We start from the raw sequence: 27,648 nt of genomic DNA, 5'->3' as shown, positions 1-27,648 counted from the left end.
AAGTAAGCGGCTTGTGGGTGGGTCATCCACCTGAGTAAACAGTTTATCAAACCAGAAATAACCGGCATGGGACAGCACGACCCAATGTATCCACAGCGGACTAGCTCTGGTCTTGCAGCAGGAAATTAGAAAAAGCTCTGTACGCAGTAGGTGACAGTGGCTTGTACAAAATATCAGTTGTATTTATGAATCCTTGAGGAAGCCACCTATCAGACTGAGGGGGAAAAAACAATCAGCGGAGCCTTGAGAGTTGAGAGGGTGGGGTGGAGGTGAGGCAGGGGTTGAGAGGGAGGAGGGGAAAGGGGAAGGAAGACACTCAGTCGCTACCTTCCTCCTCTTCCTCCGAGTCGCAGTAGCTCTTATCTTCAATGAAGCCGGAGCTGGCTGAACTTCCGGTGCTAGCCACGCTCTCCAGCCTGCGCTTGATGAGCTCGCTCAGATCACACCCGGAGCTGGAACGCAGAGCCTTACCGTCCTGAGACTGTGGAGGTTATCATCACATGCTCCAGTCAATATCATAAGTCATCATGCCAAATCACTGCTTAAATGAACAAGAGACATTTATGCTTACCTTGTAAACCACAAAGTCACCCCTCTTACTTCTCAAGTAGTTAGAAAGGTTTCCATACTTGCAGAATTCCACGATTATCATTAGAGGCCCTAAGCGTACACCAAACAAATGTTTAAAAAAAGAGAGATAGAGAGAGAGAGAGAGAAAAAGTTCAAATTTTGCACAAATTTCTCATGTCGCCAAGGTTGAATTCTCTCTGTCAGCTTCCTCTTACCTCCACGCTTTGTGCAGGCTCCTAGCAGATTGACCACATTGAGATGATGACCAATATGGATCAGAATCTTCAGTTCAGACATTAAAGCTCTACACTCATTATTTGTAGCTCCCGCTGTTGAGTGAAGAAGAAAAAACGTATTAATGGAATATCTTACATGGTCAGAGAGGATTTTTGTTTGAAATGTTAGAAAAATGTATAACTGTCGCGGTGATCTCAAGCATGCTGTTGTATTTCTGGTCTCCTGTCAAAAGGCCGACCTTTCAATTCATTAATGTCTTGACATAATTGTGGCTTAAAATTGAAAATACTAAAACTATATTTAAGATAAAGTATGTAATAAAAATAATTGTAATAATTTTAAAAAATCTATTATCTACTATATTATAAATACATTTATTTAAAATAATTAAATCTATGATCTATTTTTGAATGGGAGTTTGAGCAGCACTTTGATTATCAGGATATACATCAGGTTTACACACGGAAATCACTGGAAAGTATAAAATTGAAGTTCAAAGCCTGTCATTGTGTTTAAAGGAACCTTAAACAGACAACATAATGCACACCATAAACTATAGCGCACAGTTCAACATCTGGAGACAACATTATTATAAACTGTCTGAGAGAAACAGCACTTTTCCAAGTTCTCAGTAGTTTGTACATCATTCTAGGGAAATATGTGGTCAGGAACATTATCCTGGTGACCTTTTGAGGTCATGGAGTCAGATTGGGAGCCTGTTGTTTTAACACGTCAGGTTTCCTGTGGTTAAGACCCATCAAAGTGACACAGGAGAGCTATGTCCAACGTTGTGCAGTAATTCGTACATGATTCATACCAAAGACACCTCACAGAGACTTTTACTGAGAGGAATATTGGCACTGCTTGTTTCAAAGTAGGAGAAGGAATTAACCCAGCATGAAGAGTATTCATTATGTCAAACTGAGGACAGACCATTTTTTTCCTTTGCATTTTAAAATTGTCAAATTTTTGGTGATAAAAACATGCAAATAATGAAACCGTGACTGCTTATCTAGCAGGGCCAACATACTCTGCAAATAAAATTAGTGGAGGCAGTTGATTTTATCTTTTGAAGGGATTCAAATGAAGGAGATCTGCTTCTTATTAAGAAATGACCTGTGGTGCATGAGGCGGCATCAGTCTTGCCTCTCATTCTATGATTGATGCACAGGGAAGATTAATATAATGACATGAGTGGCTATGCGTATCTAAAAAGTCACCAGATTTATCATCATCAAGAACAGACAAAACACCACCACCAGTGCGGCACTCATCACTCTGCAAGAATGCACCATCACCAAACAAACTCCACAGCCAGTTGACCAGACAGGGAGAGCTTAGACAAATGCAACCGCACGGGAATTCAGTCCTGCTAGACCAAAATATTTGTTTTACTTTAATGCATGTCAGTAATTCCATGTGTTGATTCAATATTGTTACGTTATAGAGGACATTTTTGGAAAGTGACTATAAAATAATAACAAACATTAACTAAATACAGAAGGTGAACCGTGTTGGTTCTGGTTTAGAGCGATCTAAGACACATCTGTTTAGGAGTCATTGCTAAATGCTACGTGAGTATTTGCACATTCAGTTCACTTACGTATGCTTTTGTCCAATGTCTGTGGACAATCAAATAATTGCAACAAGCAATACCCTTAACAGCTGCAAAATATCTTCATATAAACTCAACCAAAAGATCCACATGGACAGGCTTCTGTTTTTAATCTTTGATTTACATTTGCATTCAATACATGGGATCAATGTATTCAATACTGCCATAAAAAGGCTTAGCGTATCTGTCTAAAAGAGCAAATTTGTGATGTGAGAAAACGTACAGGAATGTTGATAACATTCAAGGACTTTATGTTCTTGCACTGCGTTTCTTTTGATCTGATAGAATTATACAATGGGGTCTAAAAGTCTGAAAGCACAATTGAAATCTGGGAATTAATATAAACAGAAAGTTTAAAGCAAAAAAAAAAAAAAAGAAACACTATGGTGGTCTGATCTATTTAGAAGTCAATAATCGAATAAGTAAATTGTGTAAACGGTTAGATGTTTTTGCTTCCACTGAAGCACAAGATGCTCTTTGGATCACTCTCAAATCATGCTGGAGAACATGATCATCAGGTTTTACACAAACTTTTGAAGTTCATGCAGCCTGAGTGCTGCTGTCATTAAGGATGACATACCAAAAAAAGAAAGAAAAAATTTCCCCTTAACTTTACACTCATTTATAAATTATAGTTTATAATGACTTTTAGAGCCCACTAAAACATAACATGTTATAGTTACCTTTCAGCATTTTCACAGCCACCGTTTTGCAAGTAGAAATCTTGTCAATCCCAAATGCAGAGGCCTCTACAACTTTTCCAAATGCTCCGTGGCCCAAAGTTTTACCTGTCAGAGAGAGAAAAAGAGAGAGAGCGTCTACATGAGCTTGCCGTGTCCTGGGGGCTCATAAATCAGGCAGAATGCCCTGTCAGGAAAGATGTGAGGCTGTAATTAAAACAGCCTGCTGAGGTTGGGACTGCCTGACTGACCCTCCACTAAGAATTCATAGAGCAGTTAAGACTGAACGACAGAAGCGGCTCGCTGATACATAAAGGCATATTTTCTTGGAAAACGTACACGACCCTGATGCCCACCATTCTAACACAATAGGCCTGAGGATTAAGGCAATTAAAGAGAAAAAAGAGCCAATTGTGTTAAGCTGTGTATGGATAAGTTTGTCTTTGTATGTTTGGCTCCTTACATGTTTAGTCCCACGGGAGAGAGACTTCAATATGAACTCAATTTCATAGAAAAAAAAATTAAAAACTAAATCCAATGAACTATGCCATCTATATTGATTTTATACTTGATCACAGCAACTATCTATTTTGTGTCTATTTTTATTTGTGCCAAAACATTTAAGAGAAACATTTGAGAAAAAAATTAATACTTCAAGCATGAGAACTCATGAGCTATAAAAGAGTAACCTTCTATTTAGGTATGACTGGAATTATTTCTTTTTTTTTTACATCATGTGATTTGCTTTAACAGAAAAAAAAAAAAAAGGTTAATAAAAGTGAATGAAAAGGATAATGAACTCACCAAGTCTGAGGCGATCTCTAGGGAACTCCCATTTGTTGCTATCATAGGGCAGGCGATCACATTGCTCGTCAAGGGGCATCTGGTCGGGATCCAAGATGATGGACAGGTACCCTGTCTTTAAATCTGCTGAACTTGGCTGGTGAAATAATTAAATATTTCTTAAATCAGAATACTGAAACAAAATATAACTTTTTGGGGCTTTTGTCATTCTTCCTATGTAGCTGCATGACTGTTTGGGCCATGATTAGATCATTTCACACAAATTAGATCATTAAGAGTTTTGAGAGAAGACCATGACTACATGTTTGTCATAGAGTAACTGAAATAAATCAGTTGAGCAGAGTTAACATACTGTTCAAAAGTTTGTAGTCAGCCAGATTTATACTTTTAACAAAATAATACTTTTATTTAGAAAAGATGCATTAAATTGAAAGCTTAGACACTTCTTAGACACTGGTTCTAAAGATTTCGATTTCAAATAAATGTTGTTCTTTTGAACTTTCTTTTTAAAAATCCTAAAAAAATGTATTGTGGTTTCCACAAAATATTAAGCAACACTGCTAATAATAAAGTTTCCTGAGCACAGAATCAGCATATTAGAATGATCCAGTGACACTGAAGACTGGAGAAATATATTTAGAAAATATATTCAAACAGAAAACAGCTATTTTAATTTTTTTTTTTTTTTTACAGTGTCCTTATTACACGTTATATGCTCTGTACTTACTATAGTAATAAAGGAAACTTTTGCATAATTACATGCAACTGACCCTAAACCAAACCCTATTCCTAATCCTAACCCTTTAGTATATATGTATATGTATATGTAGTTAATGAATATTACACAGTACTCTGTAACAAGGACAGCCTAAATAAAAAGTGTAACCTAAAGTCCTTACTTTTCTTAATTTCCGGATAAAGAGAATGAGCATTATCCACAGGAATGTTGCTGCTGCTCCAGTAGATACCAAGATGATCACTTCAATATTTGGTTTACCGTCTTCTCCTGTGTGCAGAAACAGCATGATTTCACAGAGAACCATCTGTTATATATTCATCACATATTATGTTTTTTTATTTCTACATATAATCACATATAAACCACATTTCACAAAATATAAACTGGATTTGTCATGTAGTGCTTTTTTTGCATTCCCCCTAAATTTGAGACTGATCTGTTTTTTTGAGGAATGATATCATTTCCATTTCTAATTTTCTCTGACAAAGTGTGTACACACTACATGAAAGCACACTGACTGCATTGTTTGTGAAGTGTTTCACTATATAGGGTCTGGTTCACTCATTCTCATTTATCATGTACTCAATGTGTAATGAGTGGTTCCTAAACTGTTCAAATGGTTGATTTCCAAAAAAGAAAGGAGAAAGAATTCAAAGCACAATCTGCTCTCCTTGAATGAATGTGTTTGGCCTGGGTTTGTTGGATCATGTCAAGCCAATGTTTTTTTTTCTTTTGTAAGAGGATATAGCCTAGATTGTAACAGAATTTCACTATTGAGATGAGGGGTGCAGGAACAAAAATTGTTTTTGAAAGAACTTTATAATTTACCATTACACTTTCCTTCACCCCGCCCATGTTTAAAGAGATGTCGCTTCGATCATTAATGAATGTCCTCAAAGACTATGTAAAGGTCAACTCCCTTGTGAGAGGACCCTGGCTTTAACTCCCAGACCCCCATCAAAATCTGGAATTTGCATGGCATTCCTGTCAGCCTTAGTGTGTCGTTGTCATTTGATAGTTATTCAAAGTCTGACCAAAAAAGGCTATTTGTCCTGTTTACATTACTATGGAATCTTTGATAATGGTGCTTGTGAGATTTTGAATCATCCTTACAATGTCTGACTGGAAGTGAAAGTCCTAAAATAGGACAATCTGTATGGTTACTGTGCACAACTTATGCCCTTATAATACGAATAATGAACAAAGACAGGCGAAGACTTGGTCATCACTCGAGACCACACTCACTCACCCACTACAGTAATGACCGCACTGGTTTTTGCTTCCCCTCCAGCATTGCTGGCACGACATTCATAAATGCCCTCATCATCCTTCTTCACCCGCTCAATGATCAGAGTACCATCATCTTTTAGAGTGATTCCTGAAAGCATTATAGATAAATGAATTAAAAAAATACACCATATAATACAGAACAGTTCCAGGTCTGATAGGAGGATCACTTATGAATGCACATATATTCATTTAGTGCTTTCTCACCTGGTCCTTCTGTGACAGGAGTTTCGTCTTTGTACCATGTGATATAGGGTGCTGGCACACCATAAGCCAAGCAGGCGAGTGTCAGGGTGCTGCTGCTGTTCACATCCTGATTGGTCAGATTCTGCATCAGCCAGGGCCCTTGCCTCTCTGTGTCAGACACAGAACATGCAACACTTCTATATCATTTTTTGATTGTAAGTATCAATGTAAGCAATTCATGTATCAGGGTGAATTGAGTGAAATCAGTGAAACTTCCAAGAGATTTCACCCTAACATTATTGTGGCATTATTCTCATGACACTTCAGCACATTTAACTTTCGCTCTCCCAATTATCAGAAAGCAGAAACTCCCATTCTCATTACTGCAATACGTATTATTGCATAAAATTAATTTAATATATGTGTAAAATATAATACATTCATTTAATAGATAAATGTAATATTTTAATTGTAAAGTACTTTTGTAAAGTACACAAAGACATAAAGATCTCTTTGGTGCTTGGTAGATGAAACTCACCATCAATAGTTAAAACAGATGTTGTATTGACCACTTTGTTGGAGTTCATGTTTAAAGCCTGGCATTCATAACCCAGTGTGTGGTTTCTGGAGACATTGGGCAGCTTGATGGACAAAGATATGGCGTATGGCTCGATCTGAAAAGTGGTTTCGCCTTTGGGCACCACGTGGCCCAGTGGATCATACCAGTTCAATCTATCGTAGAGGTATCTTGTGCCTCTGCAGGTCAATGTAATGTCATCTCCTGCAACAGCTGAAGCGGGCTCAATCTCAAATGGCTGTGGGTGATCTAGTGAAGATAGAAGAAAAGAAGCTGGATGAAAAAGATTAACTCACTGAGCATGTCAGTCAACACGATGCATATTGTTATGCATAATTTATAAATTGGCAATCAGACAAAGCATGACCAACTCATAAAACATATGGCTCATAAGGGACCTGAAACTACGCTATAGATGCACTGTTGAAAGAGATCGTCATTCTCTGGCCCACATTACAAACACAAAGCTGCACACTGCCATGCCAGGAATGTCAAATTTGCAGTTATTTCCTGTTTCATCACTCCTAATCAGAAGCACGTTGTTGGTGAATGGCTGCAGCGATGGCTGACCTGAAACATTACAATAAGAACCAGGCTAAGGCCAGGCCTCCAGGAAGTCGGCGAAACGCTTGTTTATTCACAGCAATATGCGTCCCACCAGAGGAGACAGCTGTTATTACCATTTCATCCCTCTGACCAGCATTCCTGTGCACAAAGTCATGTTCACCTCATGCATAGCACAGCATATTCTCTGTTTTTTTTTTTTTTGTTCTCTTCTGGAGACCTGCCACTTGACATCCACCATTTTATCTCCTGTCTCCATTTTTATTGCACAGTTCTTATTTTTCACGCTTCCCCAATCTCTGCTCTCCAGCTGATTTTTTCCTCATCGTTCTAATCTAAGCAGCTTTGAATAGTCTGACAGCCGGCACACTCTTCATTACGTAACTTAGTAAATGGGTTTCTCATTTCAGAAACATTTGACCCTGGTCAGCAACATATAAAAGTGATTCATTATAAAACAGAGATTGGTATTCCAGTACCATAGTCCATTCCAGAGAATGTGAGAGGAGCGGAAACAGAACAGGGAGCGGAGTTGCATGTTTTTGCCTAGAGGAGCTTTTTTTTCACCAAAAATCACTCCAATACTGCTCAACCATAAGCACAAGAATGCAGTTACAAGTCAGCCAGAATTCAACATTGAATAAAAACACAGTAATTATAGACTTTTAGCAATTGGACTAAAATAAAGATGACATTTGTGAAATGCAAAATGGCCCACTTACCATCCACATAGAAAGGGATTCTCATGGTCCGGTTCCCAAGTTCATTCCTTGCTGTGCAGAAGTAGATCCCTGACACATTAGCTGTTTTCACCACCAGGGTGCTTATAGTCTAAGGGAGTGGACAAAGATCATTAGGAATGTAAATCAGTCATTTGAGAAACTAACAAAATATTCTTTTAACAAGAATAACACAATATCATGTAACTCAGTAGTACTGACAACCTATGACATTAAACTGAGAAATGTATTTCCTATAAGCAGGAGGGTCATAGGGCTAATTTACAACTGGACCTTTTTACACTCCTCAGCCTCACACATTGAGTAGGCTACATCTGGCGTTTTGAGGCCAAATGCAGTACTGAGAGTACAGCACAGAAGGTGTGCCTGTGTTCCATGTCATTTCCTGATACACATTTAAAATGCCAGGCTTAATATTGTCAATATTCAAGTGGAACTCATTAATAGCTTATGTAGACATAATAATAATGCAGATTTTTGGCAAAAGACCAGATTCCAGAGCTCTGTTTTCAGTTTCAAACGACATCTGTTTTCCTGGCCGTCACATCAAAGGTATGAAACACTCTGGGTGTATTTCTGGAGCAATATACCAATTTTTCAGTTTACTTCCTGGGGTTCACAGACTGTTTGTAAGAGTTATTTGAAACTTAAGTACATTGGCTCTGAACAACATTCTGAACAACGCTTTTTTTTTTTCTTTTTCTGTATAGTTTGTCATAACGCAAAAGAATTTTTATAATGTTAGGATATCTTTTGTACACAACACATTACGCTGCTGGACAGACAGAAATGAGGTGTGGAGCTTGGTTAATGTAAATCTGTGGACTTGTAGTGCAATGGCATGTCGTTGTTTAGTCTTACATGCAGCTGATTTTTATTGGCACATTGCACTAAAATATACCTGAGAAACTGGGCATGTTTCCACTCTATTTACATTACCAATCCAGTTTACCTAGGCACTGAAATAGCGCTCTGCCGTATTTAAACTGCTTTAAACTTTCCAATGCAAATACACTATTGATGTTATTAATCTCAGAACACACATTATTCACACAATGTTTTGGATAAACTTAATAAAACTGACATCTGACTCAATCTGATGACCTAGTCAGAAATTCAGAGAGACCTTCCTGCTTCTGTGGTTACAAGGTCTTCTGCACAGAGCGGGGAAATTTATATGAGGTGACAGAAAGGAATTCACTCTAAACAAATCCCACCCTTTTAAAGGCCTTGTTATCACTGACCGCTGTGCTTCACCCCTGAAAAGCATCATCTATTTGTCACAAGAGCCTGTAAATGCAGCAAACGTAAAAATGTATACCTATTCCATAGTGAGAACGAAACTCCTTGCTCAAGGGAGGGCAGGCATTATTGGTTTCAAATGACATTCCTACAGTGAGAATATTCTGCCTCATCATAAATCTTGCTGTAAGGAAATATATCTACATAAAGCACTAGACTAGCTTTTATTTTTTGTAGTGACTAAAAATCATTCATAGCTTATAGCTGATGGTTTGCATTTAGACTTATTGCTTGACAGTAACACAGAAGAGTAGAGGAATGCTACAAATTAAAAAACCTGTGCTTCATTAAGTTTTGGGTGAGTGGTTTTGGTAATAAGGCCTCCTGGAATGTTTTTCATAATGTCTGCAGTGTTCACTGTACCTTTTGGCAGCACAAGCAAAAGATGACAAAGTGACAGATATACAAGCTCGGACTAAGCAAACAACTAGTGACACTGTAGCAGTCTGGATTAATCCCTGATGTGATACGGTCAAATTAAAACAGGGCCTTGGTGACCTATTTTGTGGTCCTTAGCTCTCAGTGGTTTTTCCCACATGTTTATGTGATGTCAACACATTCGAGGGACCACAATGACTGCACTGTACACATATAGTATTTAAAGTCATCTCATGTATTTGAAAACAGGCCTGAAACAATCAACATTCAGTGCATGAATAGTCCTGGGAGAAAGTTCTGTTTATGAGGACTTTACTGGCTTCAGTGCGCTCAGTAAGATGGTCTGATATATCAGTATAAATTCAGTCCTGAGGCACCACTCAAAGCAGCAGCTGCCCTGTTTACTGGCCTCTGTTCTCCACTGAAGGTGACTGAAGCGTGGCATAATTTACAGCAGAGCTAAATGAGCCTCAGCTATTAGTTCTATTAGGGGAGAACACACACATGGTCACACGCACACTGAATGTCATTCCTCACAAATCTATTAGTACTTCAGTCAAAAAGACTACTGATGCACTGTCTGGAAACAATGCAGATTGTTGCTTTTTTGTGTTTTTTATTATATTGAGAGATATGTTCTCAAATTGATTTCTAAAAGGGCATTTTGGTGATGTGAATGTTCAATTGACTTTATGAGGTTTAAATGGAAGACAGATGTATGCTGTACATCAGATTTTGATTGTTCCATTTTACTTCTAAATCAGCATTTTTGCAAGAGCATACAGTATAAGCTGCAGTATTTTGAGGTCTATTATGTTGGTCCAAAATGAAGCTGACATAGTCATTAATCTGTATTAGCAACCCAATTTCAGTTTGAGTTGCAGGCATTTAAATGAATACATTTCCAATTAACTATTCCATTTACATTCAGATTGCACATTTTTAACTAACAAAAGTTTTTAAAATTTGTAAAGGTAGACTCAGTATTTTTTTGTTGGCAATATGGCAGTCATTTGGACAGTATGACAGTATACTGACACCTAGGGATGTGGCTGTAGTAGTTTCCGGTTACCGATTCCACTGTACAAATGCAGCATTCCCAGTTAACCACTCTGAGCGCAATGACAGAAGTTGTTTTACAAAGATAAAATAAGTAACATTTTGTCTGGTCATGTCATCTCAACATGACAGCTGCAATGACACGACCGCTCCATGTAAAATAAAACATATCTTCTTATTAATCTACTGAATCTCATGAAATCTCATGTTTTAACATATTTATCAAAAATATTACCATATAATACTAATTATAAATCTTAATTAATGAGGGAAAATACTGAATGCATCTTTAAGGGCAAAAACCTTTTACTAATAAATTACAAAATTGCACATAATACCTACCCTGTTTTTATTTTTTAATACTCCAACCTTGGTGTTGATATCCTTAATCAGATTATGAGGATAATGGTTGTGTGATTCAGTGGCGTCGTCAACAGAAAGAGGATCAGTGTAAAGTATGCACCTATCAGACAAAAAAACAAACAAAAAAAAGGCATATATTTAGAGAAATCATAATTGTTGTGAACCAGCAATTGTAATAAGGAATGATGTATCTGATCTGTTTATGTCAGAAACTGCTCTGGAGTTTGCAGAGGAAGTTTTTGCCTTTTGACATCCAAGCAAGATGTACTTGTACACAAGGAAATACCAAGGCATACAGCCATGGGATTTCAGTGAAGGCCCTCTGCTTTTAGTGAGAAACAGAAAACTTAAAAAAATAATAGGAATCTGTTGGGCAAATAAACTCTTTTAGCCAATCTCTTTCAGATATGTTTATCTTTTGCCACTGACCGTAAGGTTTCATGGACCCTGATGAATGTGTGTTTCTTTTATCTGCATTTGAGGACCATGTATCAAGTCATGTGTTTTATGTCTTGAAGCCACAGGAGACCAAAGACCTGTTTTGCATCAATCTGAGTGGAGGAACAATCGGATTAATGAGAGTCGAGGTCGGAGAGGAAACTGCAGCGTGACAGGAAGGGCTGAGTCATGCGTCACCGTTCAAAGGAAACACCCCCACTCTCTGGACGGCTGAGATAAGGTTGATCCTAGACCGCCATGGTCAACAAGGGTAACTGATAACTTCTCACCTTCATGAGCACAGTAATGCGATCTCAAATGATGGACCCTTCCAAAAAAACACTGATTTATGGACAGTTAGGGCCCTATCTTGCACCCAGCACAATTGACATTGTACACCGACGCATGTATCATTCCTATTTTGCACCCGCGCACAGCGGACTTTTCCCTCCACAGACGCACGTCTGTAAATTAGGGAATGAACTTGCGCTCCCGGGGGCGGTTCAGCGAAAAGAGGAGGCGTGTTTCGGCGCAAACGTTCCCTGGTGCTATTTTGCAGTTCCAGAAAACAATTCCGCCACAGACCAGGAAAAACCTAGTCTAAAGTCAGTGGCGCATTCAGATTAAGGGCGCATGCTTGGCCATAATGTTGCCTGTGCACAACGCGCATGCACTTTGCTTCTCTCATCTACACAGAAGCAGCAGTTCACATTTTTGCAAACCATATGTAATTACAAGGAAAAATATTCCACATGAGGGAAATCATTGTGGTGTCCATCAAGATGTGAAAAAACAGGCAGAAATCTAGCTGCCCAAATTATTATACGCCTGTTTAACCGAAGCTAATTTGGGTGGGTTTCTCCATCCCCATACAATGTCACTTCTCTGTGTTTTACGGCCCTGATGAGAACGTCGGTCTCCTCGGCTGTGAACCGCTCCTGGCGTGCGCCTGGCAAATCCGCCGTTATAATAGCAATCCGCCATGGAACAAGCGCGCCTGCTCTTAAAGGGAATGTGAGATGACCCTCTGATTGGTTTATTTCACGTTACACCCAAACCACACCTATGAGTAATGAAGCTACTTCAGACCAACACATTTTAGATTTGCGTCGGGCGCAAGAGTCATGTATCACGCCGGTATAATAGCAACAGCGCCCGGGATCCGCCCACAAAGTTACTTGCGTTTCGCATTTGATACTTGCGTTTCAGATCGTTAAAATAGGGCCAATAATGTCCATGTACACATCATAACTAAATTATGATCATATAGGGATTTACTCCCACAACTCCCAAATCTTGCAGTGTGAACATCGCCCTTTTTTTTTTTTGTTCAATGCTCAAGAAATTAAGTAATTTTACTATGTTAAAATAAAAGAGGAATGGGTTTGTCTGCTCATCCAACTAGGGCATTGCAATTACCCTCCAATGTACCTCGCTCATTAACTGTTGAAAATCAGGTCTTCTCACCATCTATATTATGAGCTGTTGTGTTTACTGCCATCACTGATTATATTTAAAACAGCCAAAGTGGTATTTTGGCACTGTGGTACAAAGCCTGAAGTATTTTTGTCGCAAATTTGGCAGTAAACTTTGACAAATAATTACTCTCAATTACGAGAAACTCTTGTCATGACACCAACTTTAGGAGACATCCATAGCATTCATAAAGGTTCACTAAAAGACTGGCATTTACACTGGGATACTCTTGCTTTCAACACAATGCAAGCTTGGGGAATGAGACCCCAATAAATTGTCCTCACATTTACAGAGCCAGTGTCTGCAAAATGTAGCTCTGGGGCTATTTTTCACCAATAAGCATACTTTATTTTGGACCAATGTCAAGGAAACGGATGCAGTTCATTTGAATAATGAAAGCTGCGGGTAAAGGCCAACATTCATCATTGATGTTAACACCAAGAGAAGAGACATGCTATGCAGGAGGGTGACGGCTGTTTATGTAACCACAAACCAAAATTTGTGGAAATAACAAGAAAAAAAATATAGCCCATATTTCTCCTTTGATGTAATGAAATGTGACCTCAAGTTATACAACCTTTTTATTTAATGTGGAATTACTAATCAGAAGACCTGTTGATTCAAAGCAAATCTGAATATGTGTATTTTTTTGTGTATTATTTACTTACTCTGTAAGATCAGGGCTGGGGTCACACGGCTGCCAAAACCAGGTAATGTTTGGCATGGGAATCCCAAATGCAGTGCAGGTGAGCTTGTGCCTCTGGCCATATCTGTAAGTTTGGGGACCCACTGGAGCCACATCCTCCTCATAGATCTTTGGCTTCACTGTGTGAATATTGACAGAACATTAGTCATTTAAATGGTCAGTCTTAGAAAAGAATACAGATCATTTGCAGATCCCTGGCTAACATTAAAAAACTTTCACCTCATAACTCCAATACGTAAGAATATTCAAGTTTATGTAAACTTCAATATTAGAGGTCTATATTGCCTTTATAGACCTCACTGAAGTGTATCTGTGCTTATGAAAGAGAAAAACAGCATGTTTGAAGATTTAGCATCAGGCGGATTTCTGCATTTAATGAATGAAGCCTTTCTTAATTGCAACCAGAAATCTCAATTCTGTTTCTGTTGACCTTGGTTTTGCTTTTGGGTCTGTGATGATGTCATATACTTCAGTTTAGGTTGAGGGCAGAGAAGGATTGAAATAAATATTTCACATTAGGCTAGAAGAGGTAATTATACTTGTGTACATCGGGGGATGGAAGGTTTCCAAAAATTCAGGGTAAATCTGGGCAGGACACTAAAATTTCAGCTCTGACAACACATTCCACAGCTCTTGCCAGAAAAGAGCATATCAATTCCTCTGCTTTCTTAGATTTTTTTTCTTTGTGAGTTTAAAAAAAACATAATGCCCAATGTAATCAGCAATTTGCTGAAGAATTAAGTTTGGCTCACATGTAAAAAACAAAAAGCTATTTGATTCATTAATTTCTAGTTCGATTCCCCAATTAATCAAATAATGAGATTTTATTCAAACAATGTAGACATTTAAATCATTATAAAAGTATGCGTATAAAATAAATTGATATAAAAGTATAAAATGTGTGCACATATTTCAATATATAGGTTTAAAATATAAATGACAATATAAAGTGCAGATAAAAAAACAAATCACAGTTTAAAAGCACCAAAACCGTTTCAATAGTCAAAGTATAAATAATAATAAAGAAAAACAAAACCACAAATGAATTGCTGACGGCTAAATTTTCAATAATCTCATTAAGTTTGCTGTTCATATAAACAGTACAGAAATGTGGCTGTTGGCTATTTTTATTAGCATTTTTATGTTTACTTGTGGCATCCCTATTTGGTTCGATATTGTTTGAAATATAGAAAACCATCTGATGCTCATAATCATGTGCAGTTCATACTGGATTTCTGTGCATTACCTCTGACTTCCAGCTTGTAGCTGAGGTTTCTGTAGAGACCCTTTTCCTGGTTTGACAGAGCGATAGTGAAGATCCCAGCATCCTTCTGCCTCACTTGTTTTATGGTGAGGTTGAAGCCCACAGTCTCATAACATGTGGAATTTTCTGAAATAGCAACTCCATCTTTGTACCTATACAAATTGGCAGCAGAAAAAAATAACAATACAATCATTGTACAATTAATCCATTACTGGTAGGATGCAGGATCCATATCTTCTTATGGCTTTTGAGTCATATCTCTTATTTTTAAAATGCAAAGCATGAATTTACCACAAAACTCTGTCGGGTGCAGGCAGGGCATTGACCCGTGGCTCAAACTGCACCTTTCTACCCTCTATAGCAGAAATGAATTTGCGTTTATTGTGGGTCGCATTGAGGAATGGATGTTCTGTAGAGACAAACATACAAAAAAAAAAAATCCAATTAATGAATTCAAACTGTTCTACAAAAGCATGAATGTGTTAAGATAGTGGCACAACATCACATCCTCACCGTATACAGTAACTTTAGTTGAAACATCAAGCCTTTTCTTTACATTTGATGCTATGCACGTATATGTGCCCTTGTCCTCCATTGTAACATTAGGCACAATTAATGCTTTAGTCATTACGATGATTTCGACAGGTTCGTCCCTTGTCATTTTTATTTGGTGAGTGCGATTGATCTAAAAACACAGACGGGAAGGTCAGAGGTTGTCAGGCCAAGATTTACACAACACTAGTTTGTAACTAGTACTAGTAACTAGTAACACTAATCAAATACCGTGAGTATTTCGTTAAAACTCTAGCATTTTTAGCAGGGCTCCTAATAACTCACCCGACTCTTATGAAACTGCCACTCAAATTGAATTCTGCCATTGAAAGTGGTCTCTGCAGAGCAGTTGAGGACCAGGGTGTCACCAACTAGTACTTTTGGTCGTTCTGGTTCAATGCCAATGTTTTCCAGCTTCAATGCTAGGGACAGAGAACAGGACATGAATCTAGGTTATGTCATGAAAAAAGCTTCTGTAATTTTCAATGACAGATTTTCAAAAAGTAATTGCATAACTGGGATTTTCTCTTTAGCTACCTTTGAACAATGCGTTTTATTAATTAAAATGACTCACTTTGCCTTTTGAGCATGTAGACGGATGTAAATTGTGTGTCATTCACTCTGGTCACACATGTAATGAGATAGTAGCTGTCATAAGGTCCTAAGGGGATTGTGAAACCTATCTTTGGATCCCAAAGATCCTCCATCCTACTTTTTATATGATCTGCCATGGGATTCATCTAGAGAGCAAGAGGAGAGGATTTGTTTAACAAGCTATCTTTAAAAATAAGTAAATGTTCTTTCTGTGAAGAAGGAAACAAATTGTGTCAAGTTTCACAGCACATGATTAGTAGCCCATCCATTAATGAGTAAAAAAACAGGGCTAAGTTTGTCTGTGAGAAACTGATCATTGGTAAGTTGTATACCCCATTTTACTTCTTTGTTTGTTCGTGTTCCAAGTGCCCTGCTAGGAAAGAAGGGAAGGAAGGAAACAGGAAGGACGAATACCACAGATCTTCCAATGGCAGGAAGGTCACATGACTATCTGTGCCATCTGGCTTAGAAGTGTTATCCACAGGACTGTGAGAAATGACCATAGACCCACTACATGAAAAAAAAACACTACTGTTGAAGTTCGGTGCCAATGCTGTTTGAAGGACAGAATCTACTGCTTCCGTGACTTATGTAAGAGGCTGCTTGCTTGTATACTTGAAAATAAGATGTGGTGGTGTTCCATCAAATATAACGTAGAAAAATAATATAGAATAAAAGACAAAATTCTGCTATTTAGACTTGTTTAGTTAGCTGGAACAGAAACGTGTTTTATTTATATCCTGAGTTTCTATTCTGAGTGAAAAACAACAGTCAAACACGAACTTCCTGTTCTTACAGGAAGCAGACAGAGAGACTCCTCAGGCCTCCTTGAGCTTCCCTGAGTCTAAGGCACACTGTCTCTATCTATATATGCATGGTAAGGGCTTAAATGGGTGTGAGAAATTCAAAAACGCCCATGGTCCCATGCATTCTTTAATGTCAGATCATACAAAACATCCTCTATTTTTCATGTGAAGGCTTTTGAGGAATGGAAAAACAGGTAAATTATTTGTGAATATATTAACATTCAGTGGCACTAACATAAAATACTCACAGTTTTAAGGAAAACACGTTGGTTCGGGGACGTTGTTCTGCAGGGGACCACAAGAAGTGGTTGGTCCCGATCCGCAAAAAGCGGCTCTGGTGAACTGAAAGCCTCCACAAATGGATGATTGGGATCTGTGATTAAAAATTAAGCATTAAATAATACAGTAAGCACAAAATAATAAGACTTTGCTTCACACAAAGCTAATTTACCAATCACAAATACAATAATTCATTAATGTACTCATGAGCTTTATGATTTTGAATGGCTTTTTAAAAAAGCATTTCATATTTTATCTATGAATTCTTGGACTTCTTCAGGCAATGCCTAGAGGAGCAATTAAATATCCCAGATAAAGTCAGATCATTTTTCTTTTACAACAGCAAACTGCCACACAGACTGCTGGATAAAGAAACAGCTTGGCAGGAGGGGATGTTACTGTACAGCTATGCTGTGAGATTGGCGTGATCAAACAAACAAGATATTGTGTGTGTTGACATGTAATGTTTTTTTTTAAATAAACTTATCTCACATAAACAGTGGAATCACATGGTGAGATGAACCAGGGGACTATCAAGTACTAAATTGGCAATATCTGCAGCAGGCTGAAGTGGAAGAGGTCTGCTAAACAAAACAGCTGGTAAGCCTGAGACTTGGTGAGCTTTGTTGTAATTTTCACAGCTAAAGTTATCTCAGCTCTTTTTGGAAATACACTACCATTCAAAAGTTTATGGTTAGTAAGACTTTTAAATATTTTTGAAAGAAGTCTTATGCTCACCAAGGCTGAATTTATTTGACCAAAAAAAAATACAGTAAATATATTATTATTATATTACAATATAAAATAACTTATTTTCAGTTGTAATATATTTCAAAATGTAATTTATTCCTGTGATGGCAAAGTTGAATTTTCAGCAGCCATTATTCCATTCGTCAGTGTCATGATCCTTCAGAAATCAACATTTCTCCTAATTATTAATGTTGAAATCAGTTGTGCTTCTTTATATTTTTGTGGAAACCATGAATCATTTTTTTTTCAGGAATCTTTGATGAACAGAAAGTTAAAAGTTCACAGAAAGTGCCTTCGTCACGTTCATGAAACTCTGCTATTGCACTTGCTTAAAATGTTAACAACCTAAACACAGGAAGACTCTAAGCAGGATATAATATAAAGGCTTCCTTTCTGTGTCACTGATTTTCTATTTCCTAGTCTTATGACAGTTTGGTTCTGTTTTGCAGATACAGTCCAGTTCTCAGTGATTCAATCCTTCTAAGTGAGTGCAGTCATAGCTGAATAGTTACTAGCTCTACTGCCTGGCTAACAGGTTTATGGCTTTGTTGTAACTTCGGTGAGGTCTGGGGCCACTCATTACTTAATTTCCTTTCTAATGTAATGCTTTTCTAATGGCTTGGAGTCTTTCCAGGTCGTGTTTCACACAGAAGACATCGAATTTCTCTTCTGGCAAATAAATTGGAAGCCAAGTTTCTTGGTTCATCCAGTAGGGATCATTCTGTTTGTAACCAAAACTGTAATGTACATGAGTATTATGCCAAATAATTAGCTCTTTGGTCTGTTTATCTAAAGACAAGCTTTGTTTTATGAAACTGTTTTACTACAACCTCTTGGTCTAAGAAAAAAATTATTCTTAATCTTACCTTTAACAAAAACATATGTGGACACCTTATGATCGCTGGACTTTTGATAATGGCATGTGTACAAGCCAGTATCGCTGTGCCTCAGGTTGTGTATGACCAGCTTGCTGCAGTGCTTGTGCCTTCTCTCCTCACAAGACTCAATGAGTACCGATGACACATATCTGTTAGCCAGCCTCCAGTGCAGCGAAGTTGATCCTCTAATGTACATTACACCATAGAAACAAAACATCACCAAAAATAAGTACAATTTCATAGGCAAGCAGGCTTATGCCAAATTAAATAATCACTGCGTAGTGTCTGCTGCTATTACTTTAGATTTTTAGCTATTCATGACATATTACAAAACATAAACAAAATCAGGTAAATCATACCACAAATGACATCCTGCAGCCTCTTTCAGTTTACTGTGAAATTACAAACATAATCCTAACAGTAATTCAACAAGTATCCTCTATCGACTGATGCTTCTGCAGTTCCTGATTACATCTGTCTTGAAAGTTTCAAGAGCTCTTTCTGAATGATTGAAAATGACTCTTGTCTGACGCATGTCAGATTCCTTGTACATATTCCCAGGTTCATTTCAGTTTTAAACATTCAGTTAGTGTCCAACTTTCACATGGGAACAGGTATTTATTGGAAGAAGTGTCCAAATGGCATGTTTCAAATAGTGCTTGTTTTTAAAAGGGCACATTGAAAGGATCCCAGTGGAGAATTAGAGATATCTCACATACCACCACTGTTGCTTCTAGACTGATGGGTCGTGCAACTTCACTCTTAAATCTGTCCAGAGCCAAAGACAGTATCAGCTTTTTGCTCACATGACCTTGTAGGGAAGCATTACATTAGTTAAGCTTCTTCGGGGTCAGCATTCCTGGCATGACTGCAATAGCATGAAATGCTCTCTTAAACTCTAAACGATGTGTATATTTCACAAGCCCCCATCCACTTTTCTTTCTGCAACAATTGGATATGATGGCTTTTTTGGGCCTATACTGCTTTTCTTTGAGGCCTCTCATCCCACGTTAAAGCAAAAGCAAATGAGTTTAGTTTTGAAGAGTGATGGTGTGAGATCAGTGTATTTGGACACATACCAGCTCTCGCTTAAGTTCATATACAGTATTAAAGGAATAGTTCACCCAAAAATGAAAATTCTGTCAACATGTCGTTCCAAACCTGTATGACTTACTTTCTTCTGTACAAAAAATATATTATGAGAAATATCTGCATGGAGTATTTCCAGTGTTTGGTTACCACTGTTCTTCAAAATATCTTCTTTTATATTCCACAGAAGAAAGAAAGTCATACAAGTTTGGAACGACATGAAGGTTAGCAAATTATGACAGAATGTCTCTTTTTGGGTGAACAGAATGTTGTGATTTGGATACTGGGCCCCAGTATGAGATTTTGGTGCTGACCAGGTTTCCTCACTAAATTAAAGATCAAAACTTTCCCAATCAGTTTCACCAAAAAGACCACGACGGTTAATGAGTTTTTCAGCAAAAAATGAAACGCATTGCTCCGGTTACATTTCGCTCCACTTTTCAAGTTACACATCCACAAGAGGCACTATAAGTAATTTTTTTTTTCTCCATTGCAAAAGTGTAATGTCCAGTGACTGGCACTACATTGCATGAAAATGAAATGAAATGAACATGCCAATGTGACTATTCTGACAATGTGAGCTAAAGCAAATGTGAGATAAAAACGTATTTGCTGAAGGAACCATGTCATTTTAGCTTTCTACTATGAGGCTTTGAACTCTTTTGTGGAGCGCCTTGACTTGTTTCATGGGACTCATACCTGAGCGCTCCGCATTGCAAGTGCAACAATGTAGTGTACCAGGTGTGCTACCGAGCAAGTTTACTACATCAAAAAAAATCACACATCCTTATTAATCAATAATTTGCCCCTGTAATCATAATTAGAGTGAAAGGGGAATTATTTGTTGGTGTTTTTACTGCCTCTAGTGTTCATTTCATCTGGAAACTGCAGTGAAATGTTGTACATCAACGATGGACAAGATCCACAAGTCACATCAGCGCTAAACCAGCGCTAGTCACAGTAAACTGCTTGAAGCAACATGGAAATTAACATAGGTGTAAGCTGGTAAGCTGGTTTTCAAAGGGCTAATTAAAAAAAGTTGGTAGTTTTAAATTATTATGAATTGAGCTTAATTTATTCTCTCCGAATATTGGAATGCTTACTAGTACAATATCTTTTTTTCTTTCTTTTTTTTTTTCTACATATTTTGTGGATGGGTAGTGTACAACGACAAATGAATACATTTAGATGTACAGAACATTCTGTGTGTGTTTGTGTGAGATGGGACAGCAGATGGGCACAGTACCTGCAGATGAGCGTGAGTGTGCCACCAACATGCTGAAGGTGTGTGTCTTCGGTAGGAAGCAGCTGTGGATCAGGCAGATGATATCCCTCTACCAACCCTACAGAAAACACAATACAGCACAACACAAAGTCAATCAGGGACACGCTAACAACACAAGTGCATCACACACAAAGCTACAATGTGGTCAAATCTAACATGTTTCCACTTACAAAGTCACTCTTGGGGGTGAGTGAATGATGACAGAATATTTGTTGAACCATACAAGATGGGTATTGCAGTTCTCCCTGGAGAACTGTAATACACCTACAAGCATAAGGGTAAATCTATAGTTAAGCGGACCAGAACCAGAACACTAAGCAATTACGAGATGCAACTTTATACGAGCATTCCAGTGTGATTTAGAGACTCTAAATCAGAATGTTATGCAATAGCCTTTCCGCTTCCATGTGGAGCTCCAGAATCCAGCTCAGTGCAGTCTAGTCTGTGCTCGACAGGTTTAAGCTGGCAGAGATGTGGAAACAGTGTGTCTGAGCATGTGTACACATTCTAGGCAAGAGGAGGGAGGCCAGATGTACAGCTGTGCCCCCCCCCACAGAGAGGTCACCTCTGTCAGCATGTGTGTGAGAGAACAAGGCAGACCCAGATGAATCAGATGTCCTTAAACACATCCTTCACATCAGTCAGTCCCCTGCATAATGCCACCTTTTTATACTCTGATAAGGAGCTTCATTTAACTCAGATCTCTTGAGATCTCTTCGGTGTGCTATTATTACAGTGAAGGTTCCCTGCTGTTCTGGGGCCAGGTAAAGCTGATGATAGGAGCCATGAGTACGCTGGGGAAAGGAAGTGGTCTCATTCCCTCTGCTGCCCAGAACAGTTGACAGTCATCTCATAAGTGATTTCCTTCTTTTGAACCTACTCCCTGACCGCTTTGTGCTGTGGCACTGTAATGCATGTTATTTGTGTTGCCAGGCAAAAACGATATTTGGATTTTCCGTTTTAAAAACAGTCTTCTGGGAAACCTCGTCTGACAAAAAGACCAGATTAGGGTCTTTTGGTACAGACTGGTTTATGCTGGTCTTACTAGTGGACCCGCACACCAATGCTGATCACCAGTTTTTCAGTCTCACATGGAATCTTAAAAAAACAGTGTTCATGCATGAGACACTAAAAAAAGCTGATGTGGCGCAAAGGTCAAAGACTTACATCTAGCTCACATTTACATTGAATTTTTTATTTTATTTTAAACATTCAAAACCAGTGAAGTGGAATGCAAAGACATTTTTTTGTGGACAGCTTCAAGATTTTCATTGTTTTTCTATGTCTTCATGGATATCATGAATTTTTCAGCGCCTCATGCATGAGTGTCACGTTTTTAAGTCGCCAAATGAAAAGAGGTGTGAATATCTAACAATAGTTTTGTTAAGTATTTGAGTAAGAATCTCATGTAGAACTGTCAGATTTGTACTTAAGATTTTAGAATGGAAAGTTTTGTAATACAGCATCAGCGTTCAAAACACAAGATGATCTTTTAAAAAGATCTTTTTGATTTGATTTTAATGATTTTAATTTTGTGTATTAAAATCAGGATGATTGACAGTCTCATACCGTATGCCATGAAGTCATTATCAGTACATTATCTGACCAATAGCAAAATTTTGTTTTAATAAATGGCTTAAAAACACAGCTGCATTCACCAGAATGAACTTACCACACCAACACTGCCACTTAATATGAACTTCCTCTTAGTATGCTACAACATCATTGTTGTTTCACAGTACAAGGTTAGTTGAGGGGAGCGGATGTAGCCGGAGATTTTCACGCAAAGTACACACCTCTATCAGCTTGATATTATCCCTCTGCCCAGAAGAGACATAGCCAGACATAACCCTAGCCGTCCTAGTCAGAAAATAACCTCTCCTACGGGGACTTTTTTTTTTACACATCTGTTCTGTAGATATTTGGACATCTTCTGAGAGTTGTAGAAGATTTACATTTACTCATGAAATAAAACACATTAAAAATGTCTTGTTATTTTGCTGTAATGTTGTTGTCAGACAGTAACTTTACGCAGGGCCACCTCCTGTCTCCACAATCCATCATGAAATGTTTATTTCCTAAATCTCATATGGACAAAATGTACAACATATGTTCTAAGAGTCATCACTCATCCTCGTCAGGATGTTTTTAGAAACACTGTACATCTTAATCTGTAACATCAGAGTTAGAAGATGCTGCTGCTTCCCCTGTACTGAAAGAGAGATATTAGTCAGAGTGAGTCTAACTGGTTTTGACCGCTCTGAAATATGTGTTTACCGCACAGAAGCTTTGGTCTGATACGAGATACGTTTTATTGAGAATTATTAATTCCTGCTGACATCCAAATATTCGTATTTCCCTCGAAGCCTCATTCACAGATGCACGCCTGCACGCAAACACATACGGTGAATCACATCCTATAAAACCCAACAACTCTCGCTGTCTTCACAGCTGCCCTGTTCAGCAGGGGCCCCCAGCAGCCCACTTAAGAAGAGCACTTTCTCATAAAAACCTCTTGTCTCTGTCCCTGTACACCCACGTATTCCCACAGCACACAGACCCCCACCTGCCCCTGATGTCTGCCCAGTGCTGACCTCAGCACGGCACTTTGCCCCCCTCTCCAACAGCTGTGTACTGCATTCCCTCATCACAGAGACTGAAAAATGCCAAAAATGTGGCTTGTTGTGGTGCTTCAAGGGGCCTGGGACCTGGTTTCCATTAAAGCCTATTAAAAATAAAAGACAACCATGGAAGCATGGAGAAAAAAACACAGCACTGATGCTACATGCGTAGGTTGCCATATTCAGCATGATTAGCCTACGTGCCTCTTGTGCGAAAGGGTAAACGACACGTCACTGTCACAAGGCTCTGTTCCTCCTGACCTCTCACAATCATGAAATCAGTTAATCATGGCATCCTAATAGATATTTGTAGCTTTGTGAGGGAACAAGAGAATCTTCAAGTCCAAATAAGTAGAGGAACTTTCACAAAGACGATTGGTTTGAATGTTCAGTGTGAGATGGGAGGCGCAAAAAAATGATGTGTGGGTTTTCCATGGAAAGCCGACTTCTGAAGTACTATAAAAAATAATATCAGCATTGTCTTGGAAACATTTAAACCAACTGTTCAGCAACCAAAATGTGTCATTGGTCCCTGGTGGATGTTAAAAAATCTGGAACTTATGAAGTCAGATGATGTTTGAGATTTTTTTTTTTACACAGATGTAATTCAATTTACTTGTGTGCTGTCTTTTGTACAGAGGAAATCCTGTCGCTGCCCTGTAAGCATTGGTCATAATATGCGGAATTCCCTACTCTGTGGCTGGTACAAGACTGCCTGTGCTTCCCGTCCACCCATGTGATGCACAGTGCCAGTAAAGCGGTCTCTGAGGACAGGGCAGGGGGAATCTTTGGGCTTACACAACAATAGTAATTCATTAATCCTTTAACCTTGCTGCAATATCCATTATGATTTCAAAGCTTTACAAGCAACGAAGGCTTCTTGATAATTAAAAATAACGTCAAACAATAGTAAGCATCTCCATGGACACAGAACCGAACATCAGGAAACCGTTGAACGCGACCAATTGCAAATTCATTTCTTTCCTGTCTTTTTTGAAAGAAGACAAAGTACCCTTTTGGGACATGTAAAGTGTCTATACAGTAAATGTCTAATTAAGCTGACTTTGAGTTTTGACAAAAACATAATGTTGTGTAAGATCTATTGTATTAAGAACCTCCAGCACGTTAAAAAAAAATGGCACATAACAAAACACACTGTCCTAAAAACTGTGACAGTCATCTTATGTTTATATCATAAATCATGTAATATGTCTGGTAATGTCAGCTAGTTCTTACTGCCAAAATAAACCCAGACAGATCAGGTCTTGTATTGTTTGTTTTGCAGTAATGACTATGTTATACCAGTTATTATGGCTGTTTACCAAGTAAAAAAAATGACACTGGAATAATACAAATATTGGAAATACTGATTTGACTTTGTTAGTATTAATATTATGTGAGAAGAGAGAGATGTCACAAGAAGCATGGGAAATTTGACAGTAAAATTACACAAATAACCAATCAAAATCAAGTATTTCAGAGAGCCGTGTAATAAAATGGTATAATATGTCTGCTTATAAATTTGCTATAATGCTGCATGTGCAGACAAAAGTGATTATTTTGCCTCTAATTATAAAGCTTTTACATAATATTATTTGATGATTAATTACCATTGGTCCGGACAGTCACAAAAACAACAGTAAAACAAATCCACGTTCAAAAAGCAGACTTAACGGTAAACTCTTCACAAAACTAAAGACCACCCACTAAACAAAGTTGCTACTACAACTCCAACTGTGCTGCCTGCCTTCATTCATTGAAGTGTTCTCTTATTGCAGGTCCCTCTGCTACAACTACTGCTCCCTGCCAAGCCGCTAGGTTAAGACAACAGCAATGGAGAATGCCGATTTTATTAGTTCCTGGATTGGTCTTTGAAAGGTGGAGACAAAAACCGAACACACATACACACAACCTATACGAAAAAAATAAGATAGTTAATTAAACAAACAACATCTAGCTAAACTGAGTGGTAATTCTGGTCAAATATGAATATGAAAAACCCTAGAAATAGTAAGTGGATTTGAATCCCATAAGCTCCTACAATATGTTTTGGAGCTCAGGGGATTTTGCTGTTCTTCATGCTGGAGATTCTCCTTGAAATTGCAATATAACACAACATGGGCAGCCATCCAATTTGTGTGTCAACGGAAAAAATCAACTTGGATGAAATACCAAATGACAAAAAACACGGTACAACAATGTCTCCAAATCACATTGCCTGAAGTTCTTTGGCTGTCTTACTAATTCTGACAAGTTTGAGAGGAGAGAAACATGTCAACATAAATTTTAATGCAGTACTTTTAATGTTTCATGAGGGGGAAAATGGAAAAACAAAGATTGCAAATGTAAAGAGAGCAAGCAAGAAAGCACACTGCACCGTCTATGCTCGTGTGCTACCCCGCCGCTGTGGGATGAGTGGATGAGCTTGAATTGCACTTGGCTGACCCCTACCTACTGTATTCCTCCCAACATGCACTGCTGCTGTTAAGTAGGGACACTATAGTACTTCCTGAGCTTGAAAAATAAAACGTAATCCAGAAGAAAAAAAACTCACAGTAATCAAGTTCAACCCAGGCACTACACAGTCTAGTACATGTTCAAACAATTATTTTGCCACCCATATTCATAGTTTACAGTATTTAGGGATGCGCCGAACACTGAGAGGGGAGGCGACACGCTGCGTAGCAAGGTGCAAGTAGAGTTTCTGAAACTATTTTGACTGTATAGTGCACAGAATTCTTTTTTAAATGCACTGTTAACATATTTCACTGTGTGACAAAGTCTGTCAGGCTTGATGCACGCACTGTTAGCAATACACAGCTACAGTTTAGGTTCTGTTTTGTCCAGATTAATTATCATTTAGATTAAAATGTGGTTCACTTTCTTTGTGTAAAGACAAAGTTCTGTCATGAAACTCTAGATGGAGCAGACCAATAGGTCCTTAACTCAATCTCGCAATTACATCATTCTAGGGAACAGCTGATTGGTTCCTACTTTATCAGTAGCCAATGAGCTTGCTGCTCATACTTCAAATACTTGGCCAGCATTTGTAGCAGTTGCAGTGCTTTCAGAAACCCTCCACCTTCCCCAGCTCCACCTGTATAGATTTGCTACAAGTAATTCATGTGTTATATTGTACAGCGGCAACATGTCTTACTTGCTCACAGCAGTGTGTCGTGTATCTTGTATACTTGCTCTCTGCAGCAGCAGCAGCAATAACCTACAACTCAAGAGAGTTGTTGAGACAGAAATAAGATTTAACAACTATTAAAGGGATAGTTCACCCAAAAATGAAAATGAAAACCTGTAGGCCTAAGACTTTCGTTCATCTTCGGAACACAAATGAATATCTTTTTGATGAAATCTGAGAGATTTCTGTTCCTCCATAGCTACGCAACTGACACTTTGACACTTCAAAAGGTTCATAAAGAGAGATAAAACTAATCCATAGGAATTGAGTGGTTTACTAAACAATTTCTGAAGAGACACAATCACTTTATGATGAACAGATTGAATTTAGGCTTTTATTCACATATAAACATTCATCAACTCATACACCAGTTGTGCTAAATGGAAGCTCAAGCATGTTCGCTTGACCTGTGAAAACCTTGACCTGAGGTTCACTCTCATGTAGTGCAGCACGTTTGAGCTTCCACAAGAACCAATGTAGTTTGTTCTCGCGTGTCAAGCAGGTTCAGTTGAGCTTCTGTTAATGTTCGCTGATCAATGTTTAAATGTGAATAAAAGCCTAAATAAATCTGTTCATCATATAAAGTGATCGAGTCTCTTCAGAAAAATTGGACTTAACC

The 27,648-nt window shown here is 38.2% G+C and overlaps 1 protein-coding gene across 1 annotated transcript in view; it reads right to left on the bottom strand.

The window, feature by feature from the left end:
- The window catches only part of kdrl (kinase insert domain receptor like), a 44,512-nt gene that overhangs the window by 13,528 nt on the left and 3,336 nt on the right, over positions 1–27,648 (bottom strand). The window contains exons 2-21 of the mRNA XM_081381905.1: positions 21,180–21,276; positions 18,833–19,029; positions 17,186–17,310; positions 16,112–16,277; positions 15,823–15,959; positions 15,499–15,670; positions 15,277–15,394; positions 14,968–15,137; positions 13,684–13,840; positions 11,081–11,201; positions 7,982–8,090; positions 6,657–6,944; positions 6,140–6,286; positions 5,895–6,023; positions 4,806–4,912; positions 3,907–4,042; positions 3,106–3,210; positions 786–899; positions 572–660; positions 328–481 (exon numbers count right to left, since the gene is read on the bottom strand). Of these exons, the coding sequence (XP_081238031.1) occupies positions 328–481; positions 572–660; positions 786–899; positions 3,106–3,210; positions 3,907–4,042; positions 4,806–4,912; positions 5,895–6,023; positions 6,140–6,286; positions 6,657–6,944; positions 7,982–8,090; positions 11,081–11,201; positions 13,684–13,840; positions 14,968–15,137; positions 15,277–15,394; positions 15,499–15,670; positions 15,823–15,959; positions 16,112–16,277; positions 17,186–17,310; positions 18,833–19,029; positions 21,180–21,276 (2,838 nt within the window). The remainder of the gene's footprint in view (positions 1–327; positions 482–571; positions 661–785; positions 900–3,105; positions 3,211–3,906; positions 4,043–4,805; positions 4,913–5,894; positions 6,024–6,139; positions 6,287–6,656; positions 6,945–7,981; positions 8,091–11,080; positions 11,202–13,683; positions 13,841–14,967; positions 15,138–15,276; positions 15,395–15,498; positions 15,671–15,822; positions 15,960–16,111; positions 16,278–17,185; positions 17,311–18,832; positions 19,030–21,179; positions 21,277–27,648) is intronic.

Source organism: Scardinius erythrophthalmus (genome assembly GCF_964197995.2).
Source record: "Scardinius erythrophthalmus genome assembly, chromosome: 13".
In the NCBI taxonomy this organism is placed as follows: Eukaryota; Metazoa; Chordata; class Actinopteri; order Cypriniformes; family Leuciscidae; genus Scardinius; species Scardinius erythrophthalmus.
Note: the sequence above shows the minus strand (reverse complement) of the source record. Positions and strands in the feature narration are given on the sequence as shown.